Source organism: Bombus pyrosoma, linkage group LG17 (assembly GCF_014825855.1).
Source record: "Bombus pyrosoma isolate SC7728 linkage group LG17, ASM1482585v1, whole genome shotgun sequence".
NCBI lineage: Eukaryota > Metazoa > Arthropoda > Insecta > Hymenoptera > Apidae > Bombus > Bombus pyrosoma.
The window spans coordinates 649332-673449 of record NC_057786.1 but is presented as its reverse complement, the minus strand read 5'-3'; the positions used below and the strand labels follow the sequence as shown (position 1 = coordinate 673449).

General features: G+C 29.7%; 6 protein-coding genes and 1 long non-coding RNA gene across 11 annotated transcripts; 4 read left to right on the top strand and 3 right to left on the bottom strand.

The window, feature by feature from the left end:
* Positions 1-1751: 1751 nt before the first annotated feature.
* LOC122576988 (isopentenyl-diphosphate Delta-isomerase 1) lies at positions 1752-4633 on the bottom strand. The gene is made up of 3 exons (XM_043747982.1): positions 4511-4633; positions 3901-4189; positions 1752-3516 (listed from the first exon to the last, which is right to left on the bottom strand). Exons 1-3 carry the CDS (start codon positions 4564-4566, stop codon positions 3061-3063), a joined length of 801 nt encoding a protein of 266 aa, XP_043603917.1. The 5' UTR covers positions 4567-4633; the 3' UTR covers positions 1752-3060.
* A 375-nt stretch (positions 4634-5008) lies between these two features.
* Positions 5009-8538, top strand: LOC122576986 (serine/threonine-protein phosphatase 5). 2 transcript variants are annotated; one of them, XR_006319988.1, is made up of 9 exons: positions 5009-5279; positions 5779-6168; positions 6249-6535; positions 6678-6783; positions 6853-6995; positions 7171-7478; positions 7581-7662; positions 7734-7863; positions 7949-8538. XR_006319988.1 is itself a non-coding variant. In XM_043747980.1 (8 exons), exons 1-8 carry the CDS (start codon positions 5186-5188, stop codon positions 7791-7793), a joined length of 1470 nt encoding a protein of 489 aa, XP_043603915.1. In that variant the 5' UTR covers positions 5009-5185; the 3' UTR covers positions 7794-8538. The 2 variants fall into 2 exon arrangements, 1 of the variants encoding a protein (XP_043603915.1); XM_043747980.1 differs by having other exon boundaries at positions 7734-8538.
* Positions 8201-10091, bottom strand: LOC122576989 (cancer-related nucleoside-triphosphatase homolog). 3 transcript variants are annotated; one of them, XM_043747984.1, is made up of 5 exons: positions 9880-10091; positions 9533-9600; positions 9085-9256; positions 8908-9013; positions 8201-8833 (listed from the first exon to the last, which is right to left on the bottom strand). In XM_043747984.1, exons 2-5 carry the CDS (start codon positions 9585-9587, stop codon positions 8570-8572), a joined length of 597 nt encoding a protein of 198 aa, XP_043603919.1. In that variant the 5' UTR covers positions 9588-9600; positions 9880-10091; the 3' UTR covers positions 8201-8569. The 3 variants fall into 3 exon arrangements, with proteins under 3 accessions (XP_043603919.1, XP_043603918.1, XP_043603920.1); XM_043747983.1 differs by lacking the exon at positions 9880-10091 and adding an exon at positions 9695-9824; XM_043747985.1 differs by lacking the exon at positions 9880-10091 and having other exon boundaries at positions 9085-9267; positions 9533-9572.
* A 161-nt stretch (positions 10092-10252) lies between these two features.
* Positions 10253-13786, top strand: LOC122576983 (DDB1- and CUL4-associated factor 5). The gene is made up of 7 exons (XM_043747972.1): positions 10253-10457; positions 10688-10868; positions 10943-11212; positions 11282-11508; positions 11596-11810; positions 11880-12150; positions 12239-13786. Exons 1-7 carry the CDS (start codon positions 10262-10264, stop codon positions 13234-13236), a joined length of 2358 nt encoding a protein of 785 aa, XP_043603907.1. The 5' UTR covers positions 10253-10261; the 3' UTR covers positions 13237-13786.
* Positions 13787-13899: 113 nt separating this feature from the next.
* Positions 13900-18487, top strand: LOC122576982 (integrin alpha-5-like). 2 transcript variants are annotated; one of them, XM_043747971.1, is made up of 10 exons: positions 13900-14574; positions 14654-14933; positions 15387-15682; positions 15855-16314; positions 16404-16546; positions 16618-17067; positions 17138-17301; positions 17402-17898; positions 17986-18275; positions 18347-18487. In XM_043747971.1, the coding sequence occupies exons 1-10, from the start codon at positions 14149-14151 to the stop codon at positions 18380-18382; spliced, it is 3042 nt and encodes a 1013-aa protein (XP_043603906.1). In that variant the 5' UTR covers positions 13900-14148; the 3' UTR covers positions 18383-18487. The 2 variants fall into 2 exon arrangements, with proteins under 2 accessions (XP_043603906.1, XP_043603905.1); XM_043747970.1 differs by having other exon boundaries at positions 14654-15032.
* Positions 18277-21464, bottom strand: LOC122576987 (collagen alpha-1(I) chain-like). Its single transcript, XM_043747981.1, has 6 exons — positions 21301-21464; positions 20423-20909; positions 20090-20352; positions 19751-19973; positions 19203-19459; positions 18277-19120 (listed from the first exon to the last, which is right to left on the bottom strand). Exons 1-6 carry the CDS (start codon positions 21325-21327, stop codon positions 18968-18970), a joined length of 1410 nt encoding a protein of 469 aa, XP_043603916.1. The 5' UTR covers positions 21328-21464; the 3' UTR covers positions 18277-18967.
* A 184-nt stretch (positions 21465-21648) lies between these two features.
* LOC122576992 lies at positions 21649-24114 on the top strand. The gene is made up of 4 exons (XR_006319989.1): positions 21649-22601; positions 22855-23041; positions 23121-23346; positions 23623-24114. It is a non-coding gene; the product is annotated as an uncharacterized LOC122576992 (long non-coding RNA).
* The last annotated feature ends 4 nt before the right edge of the window (positions 24115-24118 follow it).

Sequence of the window (24118 nt, the reverse complement as noted above, 5' to 3'; positions counted from 1 at the left end):
TTACGACAATAAAGAAGGTACGTGTTTCAGCTGGGTTGCTTCTCGTCTTACGTGTTATTTTCCGTACTTATATAATTGTCTATCTGCGTACGAGATATTCTGTACGTGTCGACTAATTTTTAAGTGCTATTTAAATTATAATAGAGTATAATATAATAACTGGATATATCTTAACTGTTAGAAAAAATCAAGGTAACGACATACTGATCTTTATGTCTGGTCGAAGTTTTATGAAATTCAAACATATTTACAAAAGAAATACCGATTCAAAATAAGCTCTCTTATTGTCTCGGTGGTAACTAAGGAACGATAACAAAGAAATTATCAAAATATTTTTCTTAAATATCTTGATAATTAATAATTTGTTTACCATTGTACCCCATTACTCCTTTACGTAGAATGACGAGGGGAATCTTTCTATGTAAAAATAAGTATGCATTTTCGTTCAAATATATAATGCAATTGTTGATTGTACACACACCTTTGCACTTTTAAATAAAACACGATCCTGCGGATGCACTCTCTTAACCATTCGTCTTTCTCCTTTGACATTTTTCTGTGACTGCACTGGTTACGAAGTTATAACCTAACACAATTGCATGGACCACCCTGTACACATTTTCAGATTGCTTTCAAATTTTACCAATATGATCAGGATAGTCGCGTCTCATTACACTGATAAAATTTCAAAATGCTTTGTGTATCATAATATATGTATATACATAAAAGCTTTCCATATATCTTAAAATGAATGAATTTCAAAATATTGAAATAAACGAAAAAAAACAAATTACACCTAGATACTTGGGAGATGTATTTACAATTCCAAAAACAGCTCACAAAATGTATTTAAAAGTTTAAAAGAAGGAGTCAGAAAAAGATAAAAGAATAGTATATTTGTTCTTAAGATCTTTATTAAAAGAGTGAAACAAGCGAGGACAATAATTCTAAAAGAAAATCAAACTTCCGTTCCTTTATTTGTAATTCTATAATACTTCAAAATTTATTAAAAAATACACGGTTTACAGTTTTTGTTTCCGCAACTTCCAATAAAAACTCATAATCCTATACTTCTAAAATACACATTGCACCGTCATTCTCATCGAAAAACATAGAATAGAATTCTAGAATAATCTTTTTTTTACACGTGCAATAGATTTGTATATCTATATTATATAATATTCAGCTAAATGTATAGCTACATAGGTATTTTATTCAATAATCTCCGACAATCTTTAAAAAGATAAAAAAATATGTTTTATATTTTTGCTGCATTGCCTTATTTTATTATATAATTTATTATATATAAAATATATTATATAAATATAAAAATATATATTATATAAAATTACTATTTCCCTCTCATTGACGTTCATTCAATTGGAAGACGTCGCTCATTTGCCGCAACAACGACTGGAAATTTCTAGTTTTTTTAGTTATTAGCGCAGAAAAAAACAGTTGTCCTTTCTACTGATAGTCCTATAAGTGAACTTAAAAAATTCACTTTTTCATAAAGTATTTTCGATCATCAGTTTAGAAGGACTTTCTTTACTTGCTTGATATTACTAACTAGATATTGTTAAGTTGTTAACCTCTCTGCATTTACTGACAAGGTGTCTCGCAAACTGATTTTTACCAAATCTATGAAAAAATAAACTCATAATTACTGCAACACTAATATCAATAAACATTGTATCGTGAACCATCTCGCCCATAGATATAAAGGATTAATAATAAATTAAACGAAAGGATTAATAAATGATAATAAAATAAAACCTTTATTAGATGAATACAAATATTTCCCAATATAGACTGAGGTAGACATAAAATTGCATAATTATTATCTGTCTGTAATTAAATATTTTAGCACGACTGTTCCTTTTAAATTTGTATTTCTTTAGAACACTCACATTTGTCTTTGCTCTTATTAGTTAAAGATGGAGATATCCGTCATTTCTAACATTCAATCAATATCTTTAATCAATATTTTCTCAAACCATTAAATACTAATTCTACATTAAATTATTCAATCATAATAATATAATATTTTATTGTACAGCAAGAGAATTTAATAATCATATAACAGTTTATAAACACAATAAGGTTTATTCATAGAATAGTTGAAAAATTATGCATATTATATATTTGATGCATATTATATATATATAAATAATATAAATTATGCATATTATGTATATATATATATATATATATATATATATATATAAATAATAAAGTTATGAAACCTTACATCAAATAAACTGTAAAATCAAACCATTTTTTATTAACCTTTGAAATACCATCAAATAGAAAAATTAATATAAGTTACTTTTTAAATTAATAGAAGTTATTTTTTAAACCTTTAAAATCTTTTTTAAACTTCTTAAACCTTTTTTATACCTTTTGAAACATTTTTGAAACTATAATGGAGATATTTATATTATATTTTACTGATCATGTTCTATTATTTTATTGCATTATTCTAAATATTATATTCAATACATGATAAAGACCATTTTTTCTTTGACTTTTTAATAATGAATAAACTTTTGTTTAATGATTAAAGTGGAAGATACATTAACATAAAGATGTAGAAAATTGTTTTAGATTTATCATTCGTTGCAGTATAAAATTTTTATATTTTTGTATTTTTGAGTCGTACTTTTTATTTACACACTTTTTAGTAAGAAAATAGTATTTAAGTAAGATTAGTTCATGGTTTACTATATATTTACAAAATTATTTTTCCTATGACAAAAATGTATTCACAAAATTTATATAAGTATACAAATTGTCTAATGGTAATTAGTCAAGTTATCAAAATTATATTAAATATTTCAATATTTACAAAGTGCAAGTTTGTATGAACAAATTTACTTTGTACTTATACTGCATTATATTTATAGTGTACAACTTATCGCATAAAACTAATCATCTTGTACAGATTTCAAACCTCAAATCTTTTGTTATTAATTATTTAAATATTTGGATGGTAATAAAATACCTTAATTAACGTTATGTGTGATAAGGCTATCCAACTTAATTCTTTGTTCAAAGGTATTATAAAAATCTTTGTATTGTTTTATGATCTTGCATTTTTTCTAATGAATGTAGATTATCCCACCATGATGACAATTTATGCTTAAGAATTAATTTAAACCAAGGACTCAATGGACTAAGATTTTTCTCAATATCTTTGATTTCTGATTTTGATACCCAACGAATTTCACTGATTTCATCTGGATTTGGGTCCAATGTTACATTATCTTTTTGTATAAATAACACATAATCTATTTCATGTTCACCCCATATACCTTCCACATCTTGATAATGAATTCTTGTTAAGTAAAAAAAATCTGATAGCAAAATTTCTGACAAAGGAATTCCTAACTCAAAATTCAGTCTTCTTCTTGCTGCTCTACGAATTCCTAGTGCCTCATGTTCTTCAGTTTCTTCAGGAATTTCAAATAATGGATGACTACAGCATGTATTTGTATAACGGTTTGGGAATGTTATCTATAAAAAAAAATCTTCTGCATTAATCTGATATACTTAATATAAATGTACAACTTTTATATAAAAACTACAGAAGAGGAACTTGATAAGTAGCATTTCCTAGTTCTTATAAGGCAGCAATTTTAAAATTCATTACACTGACAATAAATCTCATGTTAACAAAATTGCCCTTTTATTTGATTTTGGAGCTAAATATGTATTTTTTTATCTTCTTTAAAATTTTTTAGATATTTCTCATTATAATATTGAAATATTACTTGTCTTAATAATTAATGTAATGGAAGTTCTCCTTTGTAATCATAAAGTGACATTCAAATGAGAAATCAACAAAAATACACTTATCATATTGTTCTTCTGTGATCTGTATATACAAGAAGTACATACCTTATTGGGAGACCTTTTTTGAAGTAATAGTTCTCCTTTACCATTGAATAAAAAGACACTAAATGCTCTGTGAAGTAGAACTTGTCCATCGGAATTAACAATGTGACAGTCTCTTTTTGTAGCATCACCAAGAGGCTTGTCCGACTCATCAACAAGAATACAACGTTCCTCTAAAGCAGCTTCCTGCAAAGGTTGGGCACTACCGAAACTCCTCATTGGTAATGTTAAACTTCGTATAGCAGCACGCAATGTTCTAACCACTTGAGCCATCACAGTAGCCAGTTCTCCTCTTAAATAGTATTGAAAAAAGTTCAACGTGCAACAATTTATACTCTCAAACTGACTCCAATATATTATGATATGCAAAGTATAGGTTAATTAAGTCAGTGACCTTCCTTTAAAAGCTATTTACATTATTTGAACTTGAAGATTATTAATAGACGCGATATACTCGGGTATATGCAAAATGGGCAAAATCAGTAAGAAGTTAAATCTAATATGTATATTTAAATGATGGTATCAACATAAAACATTTAACTAGAAATACGACAAGCATACTAGGCGGGGAAACTTTCTTTTTGAGAAATGCGGTCATATATTTTCGACATACATATTACATAAATCATTTTTCCTGACGTCATGATAACATCTTTTGAACAAATACATAAGAGTTTTTGATGCACTGTGAATGCTTCCAATTGTAGATCAACCAGTTCTCTTATGATAAAGATTTATACATACTGAAATGTAGAGAGCGTGGTGGTAGAGTTTTGAACATACTATACTAATAACAAAATTGGCTATTGTGATGTAAAAGAAACAAGTTTTCGTCAAGAACGATATTTAATGTACGCAAATAAAATAATCATTTAAGAATAAGTTCATAAAATGTATAGATAATAATTAAAAATACTGTAATTTAATCTTAAATTGTTATGATCATTTTGTTGCCTAACAAATAAAATATAAAGCATGCAATGGACATGATATTACAGAAAAATTACAGAAAATTTAATATATCAGAAAGTTTTATGTTATGCATAGTTATAGCGTAATTATATCATTTGAATCGTAATGATCGATAGTTCTCGTTGGTTCTCGACTTCGATCGATCGAATCGCTTCGTGGGGTAGTTGAGTAGATTTCAGGATTTCAGTGTGTCTGCAATAAAGACCGTTATATAAAAAAAATTATTGTTTCTTTAATGTGTTATTTATTGTCTACGTTTCGATATAATTTAAGTCATTTTATATCGTCCCATTAGTTTGTTAGTATAAAGCGCGAAATGAGTGAGAACGCAGAAATTACGGGAGTAATATCGCCAGAAGATGCAGCCAAAGCGGAAAAATTTAAAGAAGAAGCAAATGAATATTTTAAAAGTGCGTTTACAAACTTTCCTTATAAATTTCACCCTGCTATTTATTTTGTGTTTAGATGTCAAGCTAAGCAAAAATTCATGATTAACATTAGAATAATGTAATTTAGTCACGTGTACGTTGAAAACTAACCCAACTTCCGTAACTTAAATTATCATTAAGTTATCAAGTGTAAACCTAATTATTAGAAGTTTTGAAATTCAAAACAATCAGGCTGCTTGTTATATCGCTGTTACAAGTTTATTCTAAATGATTATGTTCATTTGTAATGTTTGTCACTTTAATTATGACATTTCATATAACATGTTTTATTTGATGTGTCAAATTTGTAGTAATTGTTTCATTTTGACAACACAGAAGTGTTAATTTTTAGAGTACTTCCATTATAGCGAAATAAAAAGTAATCTGTTATTCTTCCGGTGTATATGTTGAGAACAAACAAAACATTAATTATAATTTTTTCGCTATTAACTATCGTAATATTTCATTATTTTCTTTTTAGATCAAGACTATACCAAAGCTATAGAATTCTATACTAAAGCTATAGAAGTAAATCCTACAGTGGCAGTTTATTATGGAAATAGGAGTTTTGCTTATCTAAAAACAGAATGTTTTGGATATGCACTTACAGATGCATCAAAAGCTATTGATTTAGATAAAAATTACGTGAAGGGATATTATCGTAGAGCTGCAGCTCATATGTCACTTGGCAAGTTCAAACTAGCTCTTAAGGATTATAAAACTGTTACTAAAGCAAGACCAAATGATAAAGATGCAAAGATTAAATACACAGAATGTTCTAAAACATTAAAAATGTTAGCCTTCGAAAAAGCAATCTCAGTGGAAGAAAATAAAAAAAATATAGCAGATATGATTAATTTAGAAGCAATGGGTAAGTTATATTTAATATTTATTTAATGAGTTTAAATATCCCTAAATAAAAGTTCTGGTATGATTGTTTTTATTTTACAGCTATCGAAGATGAATATACCGGGCCTAAACTTGAAGATGAAAAAGTTACGTTGCAATTTATGCAAGATTTATTAGAATGGTATAAGAAACAAAATAAATTACACCGTAAATATGCTTATAAAATTCTTTTAGATATAAAAGCATGGTTTATGGCACAACCAAGCTTAGTTGACGTTACAATTCCTGAAGATAGTAAATTTACTATCTGTGGAGATATACATGGACAATTCTATGATTTACTTAATATATTTGAATTAAATGGATTACCATCAGAAACTAATCCATATGTATCCTTTATAATAGTAAATAAGTTATACTTATTATTATATTTCATATTTATTAATTTAATGATTAAATATACTATAATTAAATATATTACTAATACAATACAAGTACAATAGTATCATATATTTCTTAACAGTTGTATAGTTATTCAATGGAGATTTTGTAGATAGAGGCTCTTTCTCTGTAGAATGTATATTTACCCTATTTGGATTTAAATTATTATATCCAAACCACTTTTTTATGTCTAGAGGTATACTCTTATCAATCTATTTATATCATTAACATGTTGTACATATTCATAGTAAAATACAATATTTAGGTAACCATGAATCTGCTACAATGAATCAAATGTATGGATTTGATGGTGAGGTTAAAGCAAAATATTCTGCTCAAATGGCTGAGTTATTTACAGAGGTTTACAATTGGCTCCCTCTTGCCCATTGTCTTAATAATAGAATACTTGTAAGTTTATATTGTTACGTACAAGAGAGATGTTGAATTTAATATAGCAGGTAACCAAGAAAGTTTGTGTTGTTTCAATCAATAACAATCAATAAAGAAACGAAGCGGACTTTCCTGGTTTTCTGATAGTTATGCAATGGTGTATATATAAATTATGTGTTTATGGGTTTTGTAGGTAATGCATGGTGGTCTATTTTCAAGAGACGATGTTACGTTAAAAGAAATTCGAGAAATTGATAGGAATAGACAACCACCAGAAGAAGGACTAATGTGTGAATTATTATGGTCAGATCCACAGCCACAAGCTGGAAGAGCACCCAGTAAAAGAGGAGTTGGTGTACAGTTTGGCCCTGATGTTACACAAAATTTCCTTGCCATGAACAATCTTGATTACATTATAAGAAGTCACGAAGTGAAAAATGATGGATACGAAGTTGGTCACTTTGGAAAATGTATTACTGTATTTTCTGCTCCAAATTATTGGTACATAAACATGTATTATTAGTTTAAAAATAATTGTTCTTTATAAAATGAACGATCTTTAATGCAGTCATATCGTATATTAATTTTATTTTTTATTCTTAGTGATACTATGGGTAACAGAGGCGCTTTTATCACACTTAATGGTAAAGATATGGAACCCCATTTCACATCATATGAAGGAGTGGTATGTTACAAACTAATTAGTAAGTTTTATAATTTTTAATTGTACTACATAAGGATGTATTTTTGTTTCAGGCTCATCCAAATGTAAGGCCAATGGCATATGCTAATTCTCTACTAAAATTCATGTGCTAGTGGAACACCCTAGGTACTATTGATAAATAAATGAATAACAATAACTGAATACGAGTAGCCCAATCAAAGTGTGCGTAATATATTTGATACCGAAATGGAGAAGGTGAGAAACACTTAGGCTTCTCCAAAACAATAAAGTACTGTATTCTTTTTAGGAACATGAAAATCTTCTGTATCATAATAACTGCAATGAAGATGTAATATTGATGGGTACAAAAATGAAAAAAGTTTGCTTGTTTTGAGAACTTGCGAACAGACATATATCAAATTTTCTTGTCTATGATAAGACTAATGCCTCATTAGCAATTTATGTTTCATCGTAATGAAATGACGCAAAGAAAAAAAGAAACGTTTCTATTTTGTACCCTCAATTGAACCACCTTATTCACTAAAGATTTTAATGTTCACGCACAAGCTGAGTAAATGATCTCAAAGATCTCAACAGATTAACTTATATTCTAATATTTGCAGAAGGTGCTGAACATATAATGAACACACCTGTTATTCTTTTAATTTATTCTTTAATGAATAATGGTGGTTTTTACGAAACGATAATTATTACAAAAATATCTAACACATATGCAATTTAGCATGACTATGTAGTACAATTTTCCAGCCAGTCACTATTTGTCACGTTATTTGTGATGACTACTTTTTTACAAATTTAACGTGATTGGAAGGATTTCTTTAATCTAACATTTTGTTTTTTTGTTAATAATAAACGATGTTTATAATGTATTTAAAATTTATATTGTTTTTCTTTAAAAAAAGGGAACTTATGTACCTTGTAAAATGAGCGGAAAAATTTCTCCTGGTAAATTATCTCGATTTTGACGATTCACTGTTATAATTTTACATCTTTTATCTGCATGAAGCTTTTGGAACAATGATAAATGCCGTTGCGGTACTTTATGCATTTGAGGTATCGTCGCGATTATAAAAGGTGTTTTTGAAGTTCCAAAAAATAACTTCACTATTTTATCGTGAAATCTTTGACTAAACAATTCCATTTTTCCAATTTCATCTATGATTAATATGTCCTAAAGAAATCGTTAATTAATGAATTGATTACAATTATAAATATGTATAAAATTTATAAGACTATTCTGCTTACTGCATCTGAATCAAAGACGGGCAATGCTGTTGCTTCAAAATCATTAAGAAACACATGATAATTCCCCACTTTATATTTAGAGTGCTGCGACTGGTTTATCACATTTCTGTTTACAAGTAGTATTGTCTCAGTCAAAAAGGAAATTAAACATTATATATTTAAGAAATTAATACCAACTCAATTCGTGCCAATGTTGATTTTGCGTCACGGTTTTTCATTAGCACAACATCAAATCCAATCCTGCTACCACTTTGACCTCGAACTTCTTCAGTATAAAATCCATCAAACTTACAACTTTGTTCCTCCATCATCAAAGCTAACTTTCTACATAATGTAGTTTTTCCTACACCTGTGGCAGTTCTCATTTTATTCAAAACCATTATAAAATATTTTTATTTACAATAAACGATTAGAAGATTAACTAATAAATTTAAAAAAATACAACAAATACGTTACTTATTATCATAAAATTACACATGTTATATGACGGTGATTTAAATAAATAAGAAATGTAAATAGTTAAAAGAAAAAATATTAAATATTTTGAACATTGAGGATATGTAAAAATTACTAGTAGTGGTCGATTTTTTAAACAACTTGTAATTTTTGAAAATCGCGGACTTACCAGGAGGGCCAGTGAGTAGTACGCGTGAGACACGCAATGCGGCGCCGGTATCCATGCTTCTTGTTTTTCTAGAAGTGTTTAAGTAACAGTTGTGAGTGACACTTGCATATAAACGTAAGAAGATAGTAGGTAATCGAAATAAAAAGAAAAAAATATTTTTACTTAATGGGGCTATTTAGTTAAAAATATATGTATCGATGATATGGATAAGAGATCGAAAGGGAAAGATTGATAATATTAGCCACAACGTGGAGTCGCTGAATAGCGATCAGCTGATTGTGCTCGAGTAAGACAATCTGTTCGGGTGGGCTGAAACGCCTTTGTATATGTGGGTACCTACTACTTACATATGTACTTTGGTTGCGTTCAGAAGTGCGTTGATGCGTGAGACGCACCTCGTGTAGCTTATGTTTGTGTGAGTTCGTGAGGTGTATACTCGCGACACGTCTGTCACAGAATAAATATAAGATCGGCCACGACGAAACTTATAATAGTTACAACCTATAATAATCTCGTAGATTTGATTGCGCCACGAATTTCCCTATTCTATAGGTCTCCCCGGTTTACTAAGTACGCGAGACAGCTTTAGAGCTTCTTTGAGGTGCACTAAGGGTACTTAATCGACGAAGAGAATACGGGCGTTAGTTACAGGATACATGGAAGAAAGGGACGAAGGGTGAAGACGACGGTTCTATCCGTTTTCGTATACGTATCAGTATATGCAAAGAAATGGCTCGTCCTTCCAATTATAATCCGCTCTCATATTTCGTCGCAAGACAAACCGACGACAAAGTCGACTACTGCAAACGCCTCGTTAATGCAAGGTTCGAAAGCTCCGAAAATCTGTTTAGGAAAGATCTACTATCGCATTATGGATGCGTCAATGCGATTGAATTTTCGAATCAAGGAGATCTATTGGTTTCCGGTAAGAAGTTAACAAATATGTTTGATTTATTTCGTTCTTACACGGCCCATGCCCGTCGATTTAGAAAATTAAAGTTCGACGGAAAATTGGAGCCTTTTGATATTTTTAAGTAATTACACGATTGTGCAAAACATGTGTTACTTCCTGGATATATGTTTTTTAAATTGAATTAAATTGATTATTGAAATGAAAATATATTGTTTAAAATTATTTTATCATTAATTTAACAGGTGGTGATGACAGAAGAGTTTTATTATGGAAAGTGGAGCAAGCAATACAAGATGTGGGCAAACCCGCAGTAATGAAAGCTCAACACATTAGTAATATTTTCTGTCTTGGTTATGATAATAGCAAAACAAAAATATTTTCTGCTGGGAATGATGATCAAGTTATTGTTCATGACTTACGAACGTATGAAGCTTCTTTCTTAAACACTTTTATATATAAGCATATAGAACTAAACAATTATTTATTTCTTGATATAGGGGAGATGTTGTGAATTTCTTCCTCCATGAGAAACCTGTTTATGGACTGTCGGTACATCCGCATAATGACAATGTATTTGCAAGCGCCTGCGATGATGGGAGAGTTTTAATTTATGACATACGAGGATCCAGTGCTATGGAAACATTTTGTTTGGCACGGTACAAAACTGCTTTTCACTCTGTAATGTTTAATCCTGTGGAGCCGAGAATGCTTGCAACCGCCAATGCTAAAGAAGGAGTTAGCATGTGGGATGTAAGGAAACCTTTGAAGTAAGTAAAAAATTCAAATAAAATCATATGAAAATGTTTCGTCAAAATAATAACTTTTTATATTAACAGACCTATATTACGTTATGGAAATGAAAGTTCTGCTCAGAGTTGTATGAATGTTAGATTTAATGCAGCAGGTAATAGATTGCTAGCTTTGAGAAGAAGATTACCTCCTGTACTTTATGATGTAGACTCTTCTACTCATTTATGTCAGTTTGATCATCCTGGGTACTATAACAGTTGCACAATGAAATCATGTTGTTTTGCTGGAGATAATGATGAGTATGTCCTTTCTGGTAAGTAGTACTGCAATAATCATAAATCTTTTTTTTCATATACTTTTTCTGCTAGTATTTACATACATTTCAACTTATAATTTTAAGGTTCTGACGATTTTAATCTATATATGTGGAAAATTCCTTCTGAGGATGTAAAATGGGTAAATTTTGCACATATGGTATTACGTGGACACAGATCCATTGTTAATCAAGTACGATACAATCAAGCTAGTTGTATTTTTGCTTCATCTGGAGTTGAGAAACTCATTAAGATTTGGAGTCCATTTCCTCTTGGAAGCAATTGCTTAGGTGGATTAAAGGTAATTTATGGAATAATTTTATTGTACATGTTGATAGCATATATCATTGTTTTTATATTTTTATTTTAGAGGGATGATGGAAGACAAGAGAGACAAAGGAGAGTATTCACACATGATGAATATATTGGGCTAGTATTACGTAGTGGACAATTTATGACACATGATTATAGCCATCAATCAACCAGAGAAGATCCTAGAATGATGGCATTTTTTGATTCACTGGTACAACGTGAGGTTGAAGGCTGGAGTTCTGAAGATATGTCAACAGCACCTCAAACCCCTAGTGATTCTGAAAGTAATCTTATAACTGGACGAGTTTATAGTGCAACAGATTCTGATGGTAAATCTTCTTTTTTTTTTTCAAATTTTTACATTGAAGTACTAAACAAAAATAATTTTGAATGAAATATTAATTTATTTTCTTGTAGACTCTACAGCATTTGACCGTCAATTGATGTCAAGTATTTTGGGGCCAGCGATAACACTAGCATCTCGTGGTTCCTGTGGGGGTGGAGTAGCTCCTGAAAGACCATTAGAGTCCCCGAATCGTATAACACGACTTATAGCATATCGTAGAGAAAAACTAATGAAACTTGCAGCTGTAGATTGTGATGCACCAGCAAATAATGCCTCAGCTGCAGCATCAGAACCATCTGCATCAGGTTCTGCCAGTGATGGTGACAATACACAAGTTAAGTGTAAATCTAAATCAAAAGTAAAATTTCTTAAGAGGAAACATAGTAAAATTACTGAGATAAGAAGGGCCGGAATAAAGTGTGCAGTGTTACAAATTAATAGTGACTCTGATAGTGATGAACAACCTGTTGACACAACTCAGCCTAGTACCAGTTCTGGCGTAGTTTCTAGAAGATCACGATACGTTGTGCATATTGAGAGAGAAGCAAAACACTCCAATTACAGCAGTAGCAGTTCAGAGGATAACGACATTTCCGGTAAACGTAAGCATTCAAAAACTGATTCTGATACTTCCACAAAAGTACACAGAAGGAAACACAAAAAATGTAAAAGTAACTCAAAAAGTGACAGTACCAAAAATAAGAGCAAACGGCAAAAAATTGATTATGATACAAAGAAGAAGAAATCAGGCAGAGATTGGAAGCTTTATTTAAATGATGTTAGTAATGCAATAAAAATCCAGAAAGATGGTCCATCAGTGCCAGTGAACAAATCAAGCAAAGTTCCTTCAACTCCTGACAGTGGTATCACATCAGGAGTATCTACAAGTGAAAAAAATGGTGAACAAGCACAGAAAGATCAAAATGATGCAGAGAGCTCAGATCATGAGCAGAAACTAAAAAATCTAGAATATTTTAGAAAGAAGGTGAATGTAGTAAGAAGGAGCTATCGTATTCGATCTAAGCCTTTATCCCAAACTATTTCAACTACAACTGATTCTTCCGATTAAGCTCCTATTACCTTCAACATTTTAATCCCTTTCCTTTTGTACATAATAAATCTGTGATTCCTTGAAGTATATTTTTATAATACTAAGTTCGTTCGCACGCGAGTATGACCGGTTTTTTCTATCTTCTTTTAGACTTTATTATTTTTCCGTTATCTTCATATGTATGCTATATTTTATTGGAATCTCTTATCATACAAGACTGTCCCAGAAAAATAAATCTTCTTTCACCATATTTAAAACAATTTTCATTGTCATCTAATCACAATATTTTATAATTGGTACAAAGGATTATACGAATTTAGTAGTCTAAAATGTTTAAAATTATTAATAACTGATGTCTCAATTATTTAGAAAATTTGATTTATTATTATAATATAAACATGTTTGGATATGACCATTAAATCATATATAATCGAAACTCCAGCAAAACACCGCCGAGAATTATAGGTAAATTGATGCTGCATTAGCTATAATAAGCGATCCAGCTAATGTGTATTGTTGACATGGTTTGTAAGTGTGATGGAAAATAATAAAACAATAAATTGATATACATTTTTTTCTTATATGTTTAGCTTTGAAAACAAGTTAAGAATATTGCATTATTTAATCCTGCATTTATACGTCTTTATTAACTTATAATAAATAAAGGAAAGAATGACCTAAATTTATGCATTAATTTATTGTCCAATAAATTTATGTAGTTCTGCTTTATTTAATACCAGAACACGATTTTCCTTTTAATTTTGATAGAAAGCATAAATATACGAAAAAAATATGGGCTAATTCCTTTATGATGTCATTGTGGTATCTAGATATAAAGTACTTCCTTCCTGTGGGTACAAAACCTTAATTCTTTCAGTTTTAGAAATAATGTTCCCTGGTCTTTCATTTTACTAACATCAGTTATTCAGAATGTTATATTTAACTTTATCAACTAAGATTAATATATGGTTTTATAGTTTTACATTTATAATTTTACAGTATAGTAGTATACTAGCATATAATTTAGACATTGATAATGCCAAAATATTTAATATTCCCAAAAATTTTAGTTATCAACGGGGAAGTTATTTTGGATTTTCCGTTGCTCTTTATACAGATGGCCTAGATTCTGTACTACTTGTAGGTGCTCCCAGAGCAAATACAAGCATAATACAAAATGTAATTGAGCCAGGTACTATATTTCAATGTCCAATTAATGAAACATGTAAGGAATGGATTATTGATAGAAGTGGAAATGATAAAAAGAAGCAATATTCAACAATTAATCAAATTGAGGATAATGCATGGATTGGTGCAACAATTGCTGTAGAAAATAAGACTAATCCTACAATTGTGGTATGTTGAAGTCTGTATTTCTTTTATTCATATATTTATCCTTGACAATTTATAATTGCTTCATTAAACTTGTAAATAGGTTTGTGGCCCACGATTGAAGTATAATATTATAAATAAACGCCAATCTAATTGGTTTATGTACGGCATTTGTTATTTGTCATTAATCAACGGTATTAAGTCTTTTGAAAAAGAATCTAAAAGTAAAATTTTATCATTTGTGAGGCTTAAAGAAGCTATCGATACGAAAAGACATGTTTATGATTTTGGCATGAGTCAAGTTGGTTTTTCTATGCATATGACATCCAATGACCTAAAGTGGGATTTAATATTAGGTAGTCCTGGCGTATTAAACTGGAAAGGTACGCCTTTGTTAGTTACAAAATCAGTTAATGGTGAAATGCAAAATATAATTCCATCAATTAAAGATGAGGGAAGTATTCGTGCAAATAATTATTTTGGTATGTAACACACTTTCCTTTTACTACTAACTGAATATTTTCATAATATATATTTCATTATATATCAAATTATTATTATATATTATTTATTATTATTTTTAAATAAAACCATTCTTCTTATCATTCCATTATAATTATTAAAAGAAGTAAAAGTAGAAAATGCATGTAATTATCATAAAATTAAATGAAATTTTTATAATATTAATATTTGTATTTTCTATAAAAGATGTGTTTACAAAATAGTTGGCTTTATACTGATATTAACCACAATATATTAAACCTATAAATTAAGTGAAATAATTTGTGTAAAATATTGTTGGCATATAAGATAGTAATTTATTATAATTTATTTAGGGTATGCAGTAACATCTGGTTATTTTAGAGAAGGAAAATTGTGGTTTGTTTCTGGTGCTCCAAAGGCTTCACTTATGTTTGGTGCTGTTGCTATATTTACCTTCTCTCATAACGATAATGAAAAATTAGAAATAAAAAAGATTTTGAATGGTGAGCAATATGGTGAATATTTTGGTGCTGCTTTATCATCATGTAATCTTAATGGTGATAATGGAGATGAATTAATTGTTGGAGCACCACATTGGTCAAAAAATATGGATGAAGGTCGCATATATGTTTTTACTGCTCTACATAATGTATGTACATTTTATAATATCACTGAATTATTGCAGAAATAATACTTTGGCTTGAATATAGTAGTCTGAAATTCCTTTTAAAATCTGATTAAATAAGCCTTCAATTTATAAATTGGTATAGTATATTAGTATTTAACTTAATACGCATACTGATCTCAAACATTGGCGGTAGGAAATTTTTGAAAAAAAATCATTTGAAGGAAAAATATCTGGAAGTAGATTTGGATCTACTATAACTTGTCTTGGTGATATTGATTATGATGGCTATGGTGATATTGCTGTTGGTGCACCATATGAAGAAGAAAGTGGTGCAATATATATCTTCAATGGCAATAGCAATGGATTACCTAAACATTATAGCCAAAGGATAGTTGGCAAACAATTTGGAAGGAATATCCGTGGATTTGGAATTTCAATTTCTGAACCTCGTGATATAAATGGTGATAAATATCCTGATATTGCAGTTGGAGCTTATTTATCTGAACAAGCAATTTTAATAAAATCAAAGCCTGTTATAACAATAACTACAAAATTGTCTTACAATGACAATAAAAAATTATTGAGAAATTCTACATCTTTTCTAATTGATGTGTGCACATATTATGATGGAATAAATACTCCTAAATATCTTAGTAAGTATATAATTTAATTTTTAGATACATATATAATGAAGTTATACATAATCTGGAATATCATATTTAATAAATGAAATTACATTTAGGAGTTGTTGAATCTTTGAAAATCGATCAAATATATGGAAGAGCTTATTATGGTACAAAAAGAAATAGTGATAACATTTATAAATTGTTCGATACTTTATATAAATCTACAAACTTATGCACTCGACTTAAGATATATTTGAAGGTAGAATTTTATACCAGTATCTTCTTAAAAAATATTTTTTTAAATTATATTTTATTTTTTAATTTTGTTAGAAAAATATCCAAAATATAATAAATCCAGTTGAAATATCTATCTCAACTAGTTTAGAAAAAGACTTAAATTTAAATGATAGTGAGATGAAAGCAAACTTTCTCTGTACAACCTGTGTAGCTGTAAATAAATTGTTTTCTAAAACCGAAGATTTAATAAAATTACCATTTGCTGTTGATTGTGGCGACGACAATATTTGTACATCAGATGTAAAGATATCACTTTCAACAAATTTAAATTCTGATAACAAATATATTGTTGGATCAACATTCACTACCAAGCTTAAAATAGATGCTCTTAATTATGGTGAACCTGCTTATCAAGCTAAAATATATGTATATATACCAAAAATATTATCATTAGCAAGTATGCCACCTTCATGCACGGAAAGTTTTTATAGGAATAATACTTTAGAAGTAATATGTGATCTTGGAAATCCACTTAGAAAAAATGTAAGTGTAATCTGTTAAGTATCAAGACTTTTTCAATAAAGTAACATAATTAATTAATCATTTCTATTAGAAAACATTAACATTAGATTTGGATATGAGTAAAATTCGGTTTGATGTTGATCACGTCGATCTATGGACCAATTTTAGCACACAAAGTGAACAGAAAGATTCATTCAATAATACACATGTTTTAACTATATATTTTGATGTTGATGTTGACATAGTGATTGCAGGGTTAGTATCGCTAGATTTATTTATTATTATTATTATTAGTTATACTTCATACTCTCTATAACTGTATTATCATTTACTAACTACAATTCTTTTTTATTAGGAAAGCGCAAGATAATTTATATTCATATTCTACTGACAATGAGAATGAAAAATTAAACAATATTCGATTTCAACATATTTATGAAATTCAAAAATTTGGAGATAGTCCAATTGATGAAGTTATATTAACAATTAATATCCCAATATACTGGAAACATTCTACTGGAGATATACAGATTATCAATATAAACGAAACAATTAGCTATCTGGATGGTCAACCATTTTACTGCACGCACTTAAATTCTACACTTTCAACTGCTTTAATTAATATATCTGAAATTTACTTTGCAAATACTGAACTGTATACACAAAAAGGATTTATGATGGATACCAATTTTTCTATAAATTTTCCACCAGAAAACAGGTCAATTTATATCAATTGTACAAATGCTAATGTCAAATGTACATATATTAAATGTAAGGTTGGTCCCTTTCTAAGTTCTTCATCTGTTGCAAAGCTTTCGCTCATATTGGACTTTTACTTATCTGATTTTAAAAGTAAGATTTTTCTTGATATGTTAGTGTATCTTTAACTTACAAGATATGTTAAAAAATTTTACCATTTCTTTTTAATATTTATTACAGCAAAAATGATGGAAGAGAAAGACATAATATTTTTCTTGTCTAGCGGACACGTTAATATTTTAGAAACAAATCATGTTATGAAAAAAATTACACACAAGTCTGACGATACTATTATTGCTACAATGTTCTTAGGTTCACCAGTAACTCAACACATTGCAATGTGGATTATAGCTTTGTCAATTGTCTTAGGAATTTTATTGTTAATACTGTTAATATTGGCACTACTTAAAATTGGATTCTTTAACCGAAATAGGAAAAAAGAACTTGAAGCATTAAAATCTGGAACAGATGTAAGTTTTTTAAAACATTTTTTATTATATTATACATAGATATTATATTTGATGTATTTGTTACATTACAGAAGAGACAAGGGACTACATTGGAAACATGTTCATGAACAGAAATTTTTCAGAAAGAATAAATTTATTAATATGTAACTTTTATGTTTTGTATACATATATATATGTGACTTTTATTCTTTGCATAATAAAGAAAAGAAAATAAATAACAACAACTTACATTTTGTTATCGCATTTGAGTACTATTAGTATCTTTATAAAAATATAATAAATCTTGGAAAATATCAACTTGATTATAAATTTTCAACTACAAAGCTTAAAAGGATTGTATTATAAATATTGTTTCATTTTGTTTATAATCTTTACTTATGTTATGTAATATTCTGTGAAAATAATTCGAGCAAATTTATCATAAATAAATAATCTATATACAAAAATATTAATCTTTTTATATATAGCATGAGATTCGAGCAGCTTGTATTATAGTCATTGTGGTGCTTTTTCAAATATCCCGTGCCAAAAAAGTATATAAATATATATATATATATATATAATTAGCTGCCTTTCCTGTTAAATATCTTTAATACACAATCACATTGTGCACATATTTGCATATATCAATAACAGAGCATAAAATTTTCATTATACATAATTTTTTATATGAATTTTTATCTCAACTTACATTAGTCATCCAAACCTAAGCCTTTTGAAATTTCATCTGCTGTTAATTTATTTCCAGAAACAGGACTATCAGAAGATATAGGAGGTTGTGCAGGCGGTGCAGAACTTGGTGTATAAGCTGGTGGAGGAGTTGGACAATTTTCTTCGTGAGATTTCTGTATGTACAATCATAATTATGTAATCAGATTATAAAATTTACATATTCACAATTTTTAAAATATTATAATTTATACTTACATCTTTATCGTGTTTGGTAAGACCTCCTAAAGCAGAACTAAGAAAGGCTGATCCTATTCCAGATAAAAGATCTGAATTTGATGATTGATTAGAATATCCACCAGAAGGTTGGTAACCTCCTGAAGGTTGGTAATTTGGTTGTTGATTTCCACCACCTCCAAGAACACCACCAAGAATAGATCCTAAGGCTCCTGTCAATGGATTACTTGGTTGACTTGGAGGAGGTGGTGGTGCTGCATTATGCCCACTATTACCACCTTAGATATACACAAATTTAATGTATTAAAATTTACTTATGAAGCATATAAAAATTTTACTTCAAATGCAAAATTATCTGTATTTGTGTGTTTATCATGATTCACTATAACCTTTAACATAAATATAGCTTATAATAGATGACATCATCTATGTCATCACCTAACATTCCAACACTCAATCATACAATCATGAACAAATCACTATATTAATATCTTCAGTTTGAAAGATTAAGAAAAGTATTATTTCATAATTTGATCATGTTTTAAGCATAAAATGTATCTATATCATACCTAATGCTCCAAGAATAGAGTCTAATACACCACCACCACCACTTGATTGTTGGATGTTGGTAGGGTAGCCTTGTTGTGTTTGTGAGTTACTCAAAGCATTGGTCACTAAACTGCTTGCTAAAGCTGCACCCAAGGAACCAAGATTTCCCAAACCACCTTCACTTTCTGTTTTTGATTTAGAAGCATCAGATTTTTCCTGATCATCTTGAACTTCTTTCTTTTTCTAAAAAATTATAAACATAGCATGCATATAACATACGTTATTATTCTTAGTATCTTATACAGATATTATTGTGTGCTATTATTTCCAAAAGACTTGTAATTATTAAATTTATATACACTCATAGCGTGTGCAGCAGCTGCTATGCCTCCTGCTGCAACTAGTCCTCCTATTGCTAATCCAACTTTATCCAAACAACCACTAAATGCTTCTTCTTCTTCAGGCTTCTCATATCCAGGCTGATATCCATATGCTCTTGGAGGATTATAACCAGGTCCTCCGTATACACCAGGAGGAGGTCCATACCCAGGAGCTGGAGGTGGTGGACCATATCCACCTTGTGGCGTTTGTGGACCTATTGTAGGATATAATCCTCCAGGTGCTAAAAAATAACATAGAATTTATTATGCAATTATTTAGTAACAGTAAAAGAATATAAAGTGCTTAATTACGTGGTGGCCCAAAATTAGCAGCAGGTACATCTGGCGTGGGTACAGCTCGAGGAGAGCGAGGTGGATCAATTGGAACAGTCTCATATGTGATAGATTGTACTTCTACGTCTCCATCAATAACCAAATGTGTTACTTTCTCATATGGTAGCCTATGAACAAATTCTGCAAAATGTCTGCCATTTATGGCAATCTTATAACATGGAAAATCACACAAAAGGAACATCTCAAATTCTTGGCCAGGTTGTATCCACATGGGGCCATCATTTTCCTCTGGGCCCCAAGTCATTGATACTATATGATTTCTAGTAATAAATCCTTCTGCGAAACGTGGTGAAACATGAATGGCAATATCATCTCTTGGATTTAATGTAGGTCCCAATTGATAATTTACAGCAAAACGTACAGCACCAGGAGGAACTTTGCCTCGAATTTTTACCATTTTTCCAGGTATTAAGCCACCTTCAATAGCTCCCACATAAGGAATTGGCTATTAAAATATAAAGATATTTATTATTTAAATGTAAAACTTCACAGTTCTGAAATGAAATTGTACTGCATTTAGAGAAAGCAAAAATGCATTACATATCATTGTATAAATTGTTCATTAATACTTTATCCATCCATTTTTAAATTGGAACTATTATAGATTTTTTGATCTCTTTTAACTTATACAATATTATTCTCATATAGAAAGTACTCGTAAATAATCTAACGAATTAACAAATATTGTTGGATAAGTGTTTAGATAAACTATGTTTGATTGAGATCATATCAGCAGTGCAGATGCTATGTATATATATACGTATATCCTTCCTGGATCGATGACAATCAACTTTGCCAAATGAAATAACTTTTTAATCGATGTAAATAATACTTACAGGATCCAAAACTGGCTCAAATGACATCTTTATTGTTTAATTGTATTTCGCAAGTTTGGATAGAAGTTTATAATTCAATGCACTATTTTAAAATAGTGAACACTGCGTACACGAAGAAATCTTGTGACTTGTCTTTCGTGTCTTCTTTTTAAAACATTTCTATTTAAAGTGGTGACGTTTCCAGCTTAAACTGTGCAATGCGGCACAAACTATACTTATATGATACGACTTGAAATATATGATACATAGTTTCTTTGGCGCATGCATTCTCAAATCCTTTACGGTTACTATAGTGACGTACAGCTCGTATGATAGTGCCGTAATATAGAAAAGCCGCGAATTCAAACTTATCTCGTGCAGAAATAGAACAAACCAATCGAATTTCTTCATATTTTATTTAAACAAGAAACACGTGGAACCAATTATAAGAAAGGGATGACATAATGTAACACATTCACAATATAACCAATAAATTATATATTTTTTATAACTCTTATTAGATGATTACAAATACATTTCAATATAGATAATAGCTAGATTGCAAATTTTTCTGCACTTATGGAAAATTTAAAAATACAGAAACGTGCAAAATGCATATTATAAGCGAAAGTACATAATATATGTAACGTATAATATTCACTGAATTATTTAACGTATGAAATAAATCGCTGCAACAAAACATCCGCAATAATATCCTAATAATAATTTAAAATAGCCAAAAATAGAAATTAGTCTTATATATATATTATCATATATATTAGAAATTATCATATATATATATTCATTATTAGTGCGTTGCACGAATTGAGTTAATAACTGTGAGGTTATTAACCTTCTTGATTTAATCGAAGATTATAAAATAAGTTTTTACATTTTATTCCTCAAGATACAGAAATGTCATAAATTACAAATTTCAATTCTGAGTATCTTTTAGATATTAGGCTATGAACATTGTGTGAAACATTTCCATTTTTATGGAGGACGGCACGCTATAAACCAATGTCTCCATTGAAATTATCGCTTAAAGGTTGCGCAATTAATTATTGGAATAGTTACACGCGGGCACACGCACGTATTATCGCCTACGTTCATTTTCGTCCACGCATTGTTTAACACTACAGGAAACTAAATAAACCGTCCATTGAGATATAACAGGTTCAGTGAGAGAGAGAGAGAGAGAGAGAGAGAGAGAGAGAGAGAGAGTTTTTGCGTAGAAAAAGTAAACAGTTAAACGGGAGCAAGTTAATAGTGAACAGAACCGCTGTATCAATGTAAATCAATAAAATCGACGATGAAACACGGTAAAATTCTATGCACGGGTTACTTCTTAACCTTAGACCGTCATAAAATTTCAAAGAAACGAAATTTACGCTTATTTTGCAATTCCTTATAACTGTAACAATTATTTCAAATTATTTTATTTGTTTTTAATACAAGATACAGTTACTGTCCTGATGTTATATTTCTTAAATAAAAATACGAAAGTAATTGAAACGATCGACTACTGTTTTAAATTGCTATTCTTCATTTTTATCTTAAACAAAATTTGTCCAGGTCTGGCTTGCTACTATGTATGGGTGACGAACGTCAATCGGATATGTAAGCAGACGTATTGTGACTACAAGTTGTGCATTTTACGTGATCACTTCCAGGGACCACATACAGGGTGTGCCGCTATGAAACGTATGTGGAGCGTGCGAGGGCTAGGCACAGGCGCACCCACGATAAATAAGATTTAAATGTAACGATTCAACCGAATTATCGTCAATTTTTGTGCGTCACTTTATACAATTTTCACGCTTAATCAATCTTTTCAACAGCTGCCAGTATCCTTTTATTTCGTTGGTGCAACATTTATAGTAATTTCTAAATAGAGGAACAGATGCATAACCATAAGAAAAAATCAAACATGTGGGTGGCGAAGGAATCAGCCGGTTGAAAATTTACTCGCTCTACAATTTGAATACTAAATATACGTATAATTCATTACTCTATGGGAATGTCCTTGTCAGGTCCAAGGCAAACTGGATATCAGGATCAATAAAGGTTTTCCTCTATTTTTACCTATACTTTGCTGTAATTCGATTGATACATTTTTGATAACCTTTATAATAGAATAAATACGTCTATTGAAAAGAATGTTTAACTACTAATTAACTTCTAATTAACTTCTTTTGGCAAATGAGTAAACATATTTTTATTTTCATGTTTATACCGATATATAGAAATGATATACAGTGAAGAAATATTTGTTAGAGTTATTTTATTAAGACAGATATTTGTTAAGGGACATAATGATGAAAATATTCTTTCCTGTTGAAGATATTGGTAGGTATAGGACTGAACCAATGCAGGACTCACCGACAAGATCAATAAGCAACGTAAGCGGACCCTTCTTCGCAAGGCATTCAATGCTTTCTTATAAACGGCCTTTCATGTCGCCTTTATACCGGTCCTATCCTTACAAAAATCCAGGTGTCTGCTATTGCAAGAGTGGCCTGTACATAACATGCACAGTACATACATATACACGAAGTCGTCAACGAGAAATGTTCGTAAATACGATTGTACCTTGTAAAAGCAACAACTGCGTTGTACATACCTGATAAAATATGCATATCTAACGCAATATTGGGTATATGTATAATATTTTACTATTTTATGAATATGTACTATATAAATTAGGACTTTATTTAAAAAGGCAATAAAAAATTTAACACAAAGGTAAGGTTATTATTTGAGAATCAATAATCTATCAATACGGAACTCAATCGCCAAATCAATGACTGGCACATTTAAAAAATTTGCGAATCTACCT

Coding starts and splice junctions, on each gene's coding strand:
- LOC122576982 (XM_043747970.1), top strand. CDS start 14,149: ATGTTATATTTAACTTTATCAACTAAGATTAATATATGGTTTTATAGT. Junction 15,033..15,386: donor TCGTGCAAATAATTATTTTG/GTATGTAACACA, acceptor TAATTTATTTAG/GGTATGCAGTAACATCTGGT. Junction 17,899..17,985: donor TTACTTATCTGATTTTAAAA/GTAAGATTTTTC, acceptor TATTTATTACAG/CAAAAATGATGGAAGAGAAA.
- LOC122576988 (XM_043747982.1), bottom strand. CDS start 4,566: ATGTATTTGTTCAAAAGATGTTATCATGACGTCAGGAAAAATGATTTA. Junction 4,190..4,510: donor AAAAATGATTTATGTAATAT/GTATGTCGAAAA, acceptor ATACTATTTAAG/AGGAGAACTGGCTACTGTGA. Junction 3,517..3,900: donor AAAAAAGGTCTCCCAATAAG/GTATGTACTTCT, acceptor TTTTTTTTATAG/ATAACATTCCCAAACCGTTA.
- LOC122576987 (XM_043747981.1), bottom strand. CDS start 21,327: ATGTCATTTGAGCCAGTTTTGGATCCT. Junction 20,353..20,422: donor TGCTAATTTTGGGCCACCAC/GTAATTAAGCAC, acceptor GTTATTTTTTAG/CACCTGGAGGATTATATCCT. Junction 19,460..19,750: donor CTCTATTCTTGGAGCATTAG/GTATGATATAGA, acceptor TGTATATCTAAG/GTGGTAATAGTGGGCATAAT.
- LOC122576983 (XM_043747972.1), top strand. CDS start 10,262: ATGGCTCGTCCTTCCAATTATAATCCGCTCTCATATTTCGTCGCAAGA. Junction 11,213..11,281: donor GATGTAAGGAAACCTTTGAA/GTAAGTAAAAAA, acceptor TTATATTAACAG/ACCTATATTACGTTATGGAA. Junction 12,151..12,238: donor TAGTGCAACAGATTCTGATG/GTAAATCTTCTT, acceptor ATTTTCTTGTAG/ACTCTACAGCATTTGACCGT.
- LOC122576989 (XM_043747984.1), bottom strand. CDS start 9,587: ATGGATACCGGCGCCGCATTGCGTGTCTCACGCGTACTACTCACTGGC. Junction 9,257..9,532: donor ACTACTCACTGGCCCTCCTG/GTAAGTCCGCGA, acceptor GAACTGCCACAG/GTGTAGGAAAAACTACATTA. Junction 9,014..9,084: donor TCAACATTGGCACGAATTGA/GTTGGTATTAAT, acceptor ACTTGTAAACAG/AAATGTGATAAACCAGTCGC.
- LOC122576986 (XM_043747980.1), top strand. CDS start 5,186: ATGAGTGAGAACGCAGAAATTACGGGAGTAATATCGCCAGAAGATGCA. Junction 5,280..5,778: donor AGCAAATGAATATTTTAAAA/GTGCGTTTACAA, acceptor TTTTCTTTTTAG/ATCAAGACTATACCAAAGCT. Junction 6,784..6,852: donor CCACTTTTTTATGTCTAGAG/GTATACTCTTAT, acceptor TACAATATTTAG/GTAACCATGAATCTGCTACA.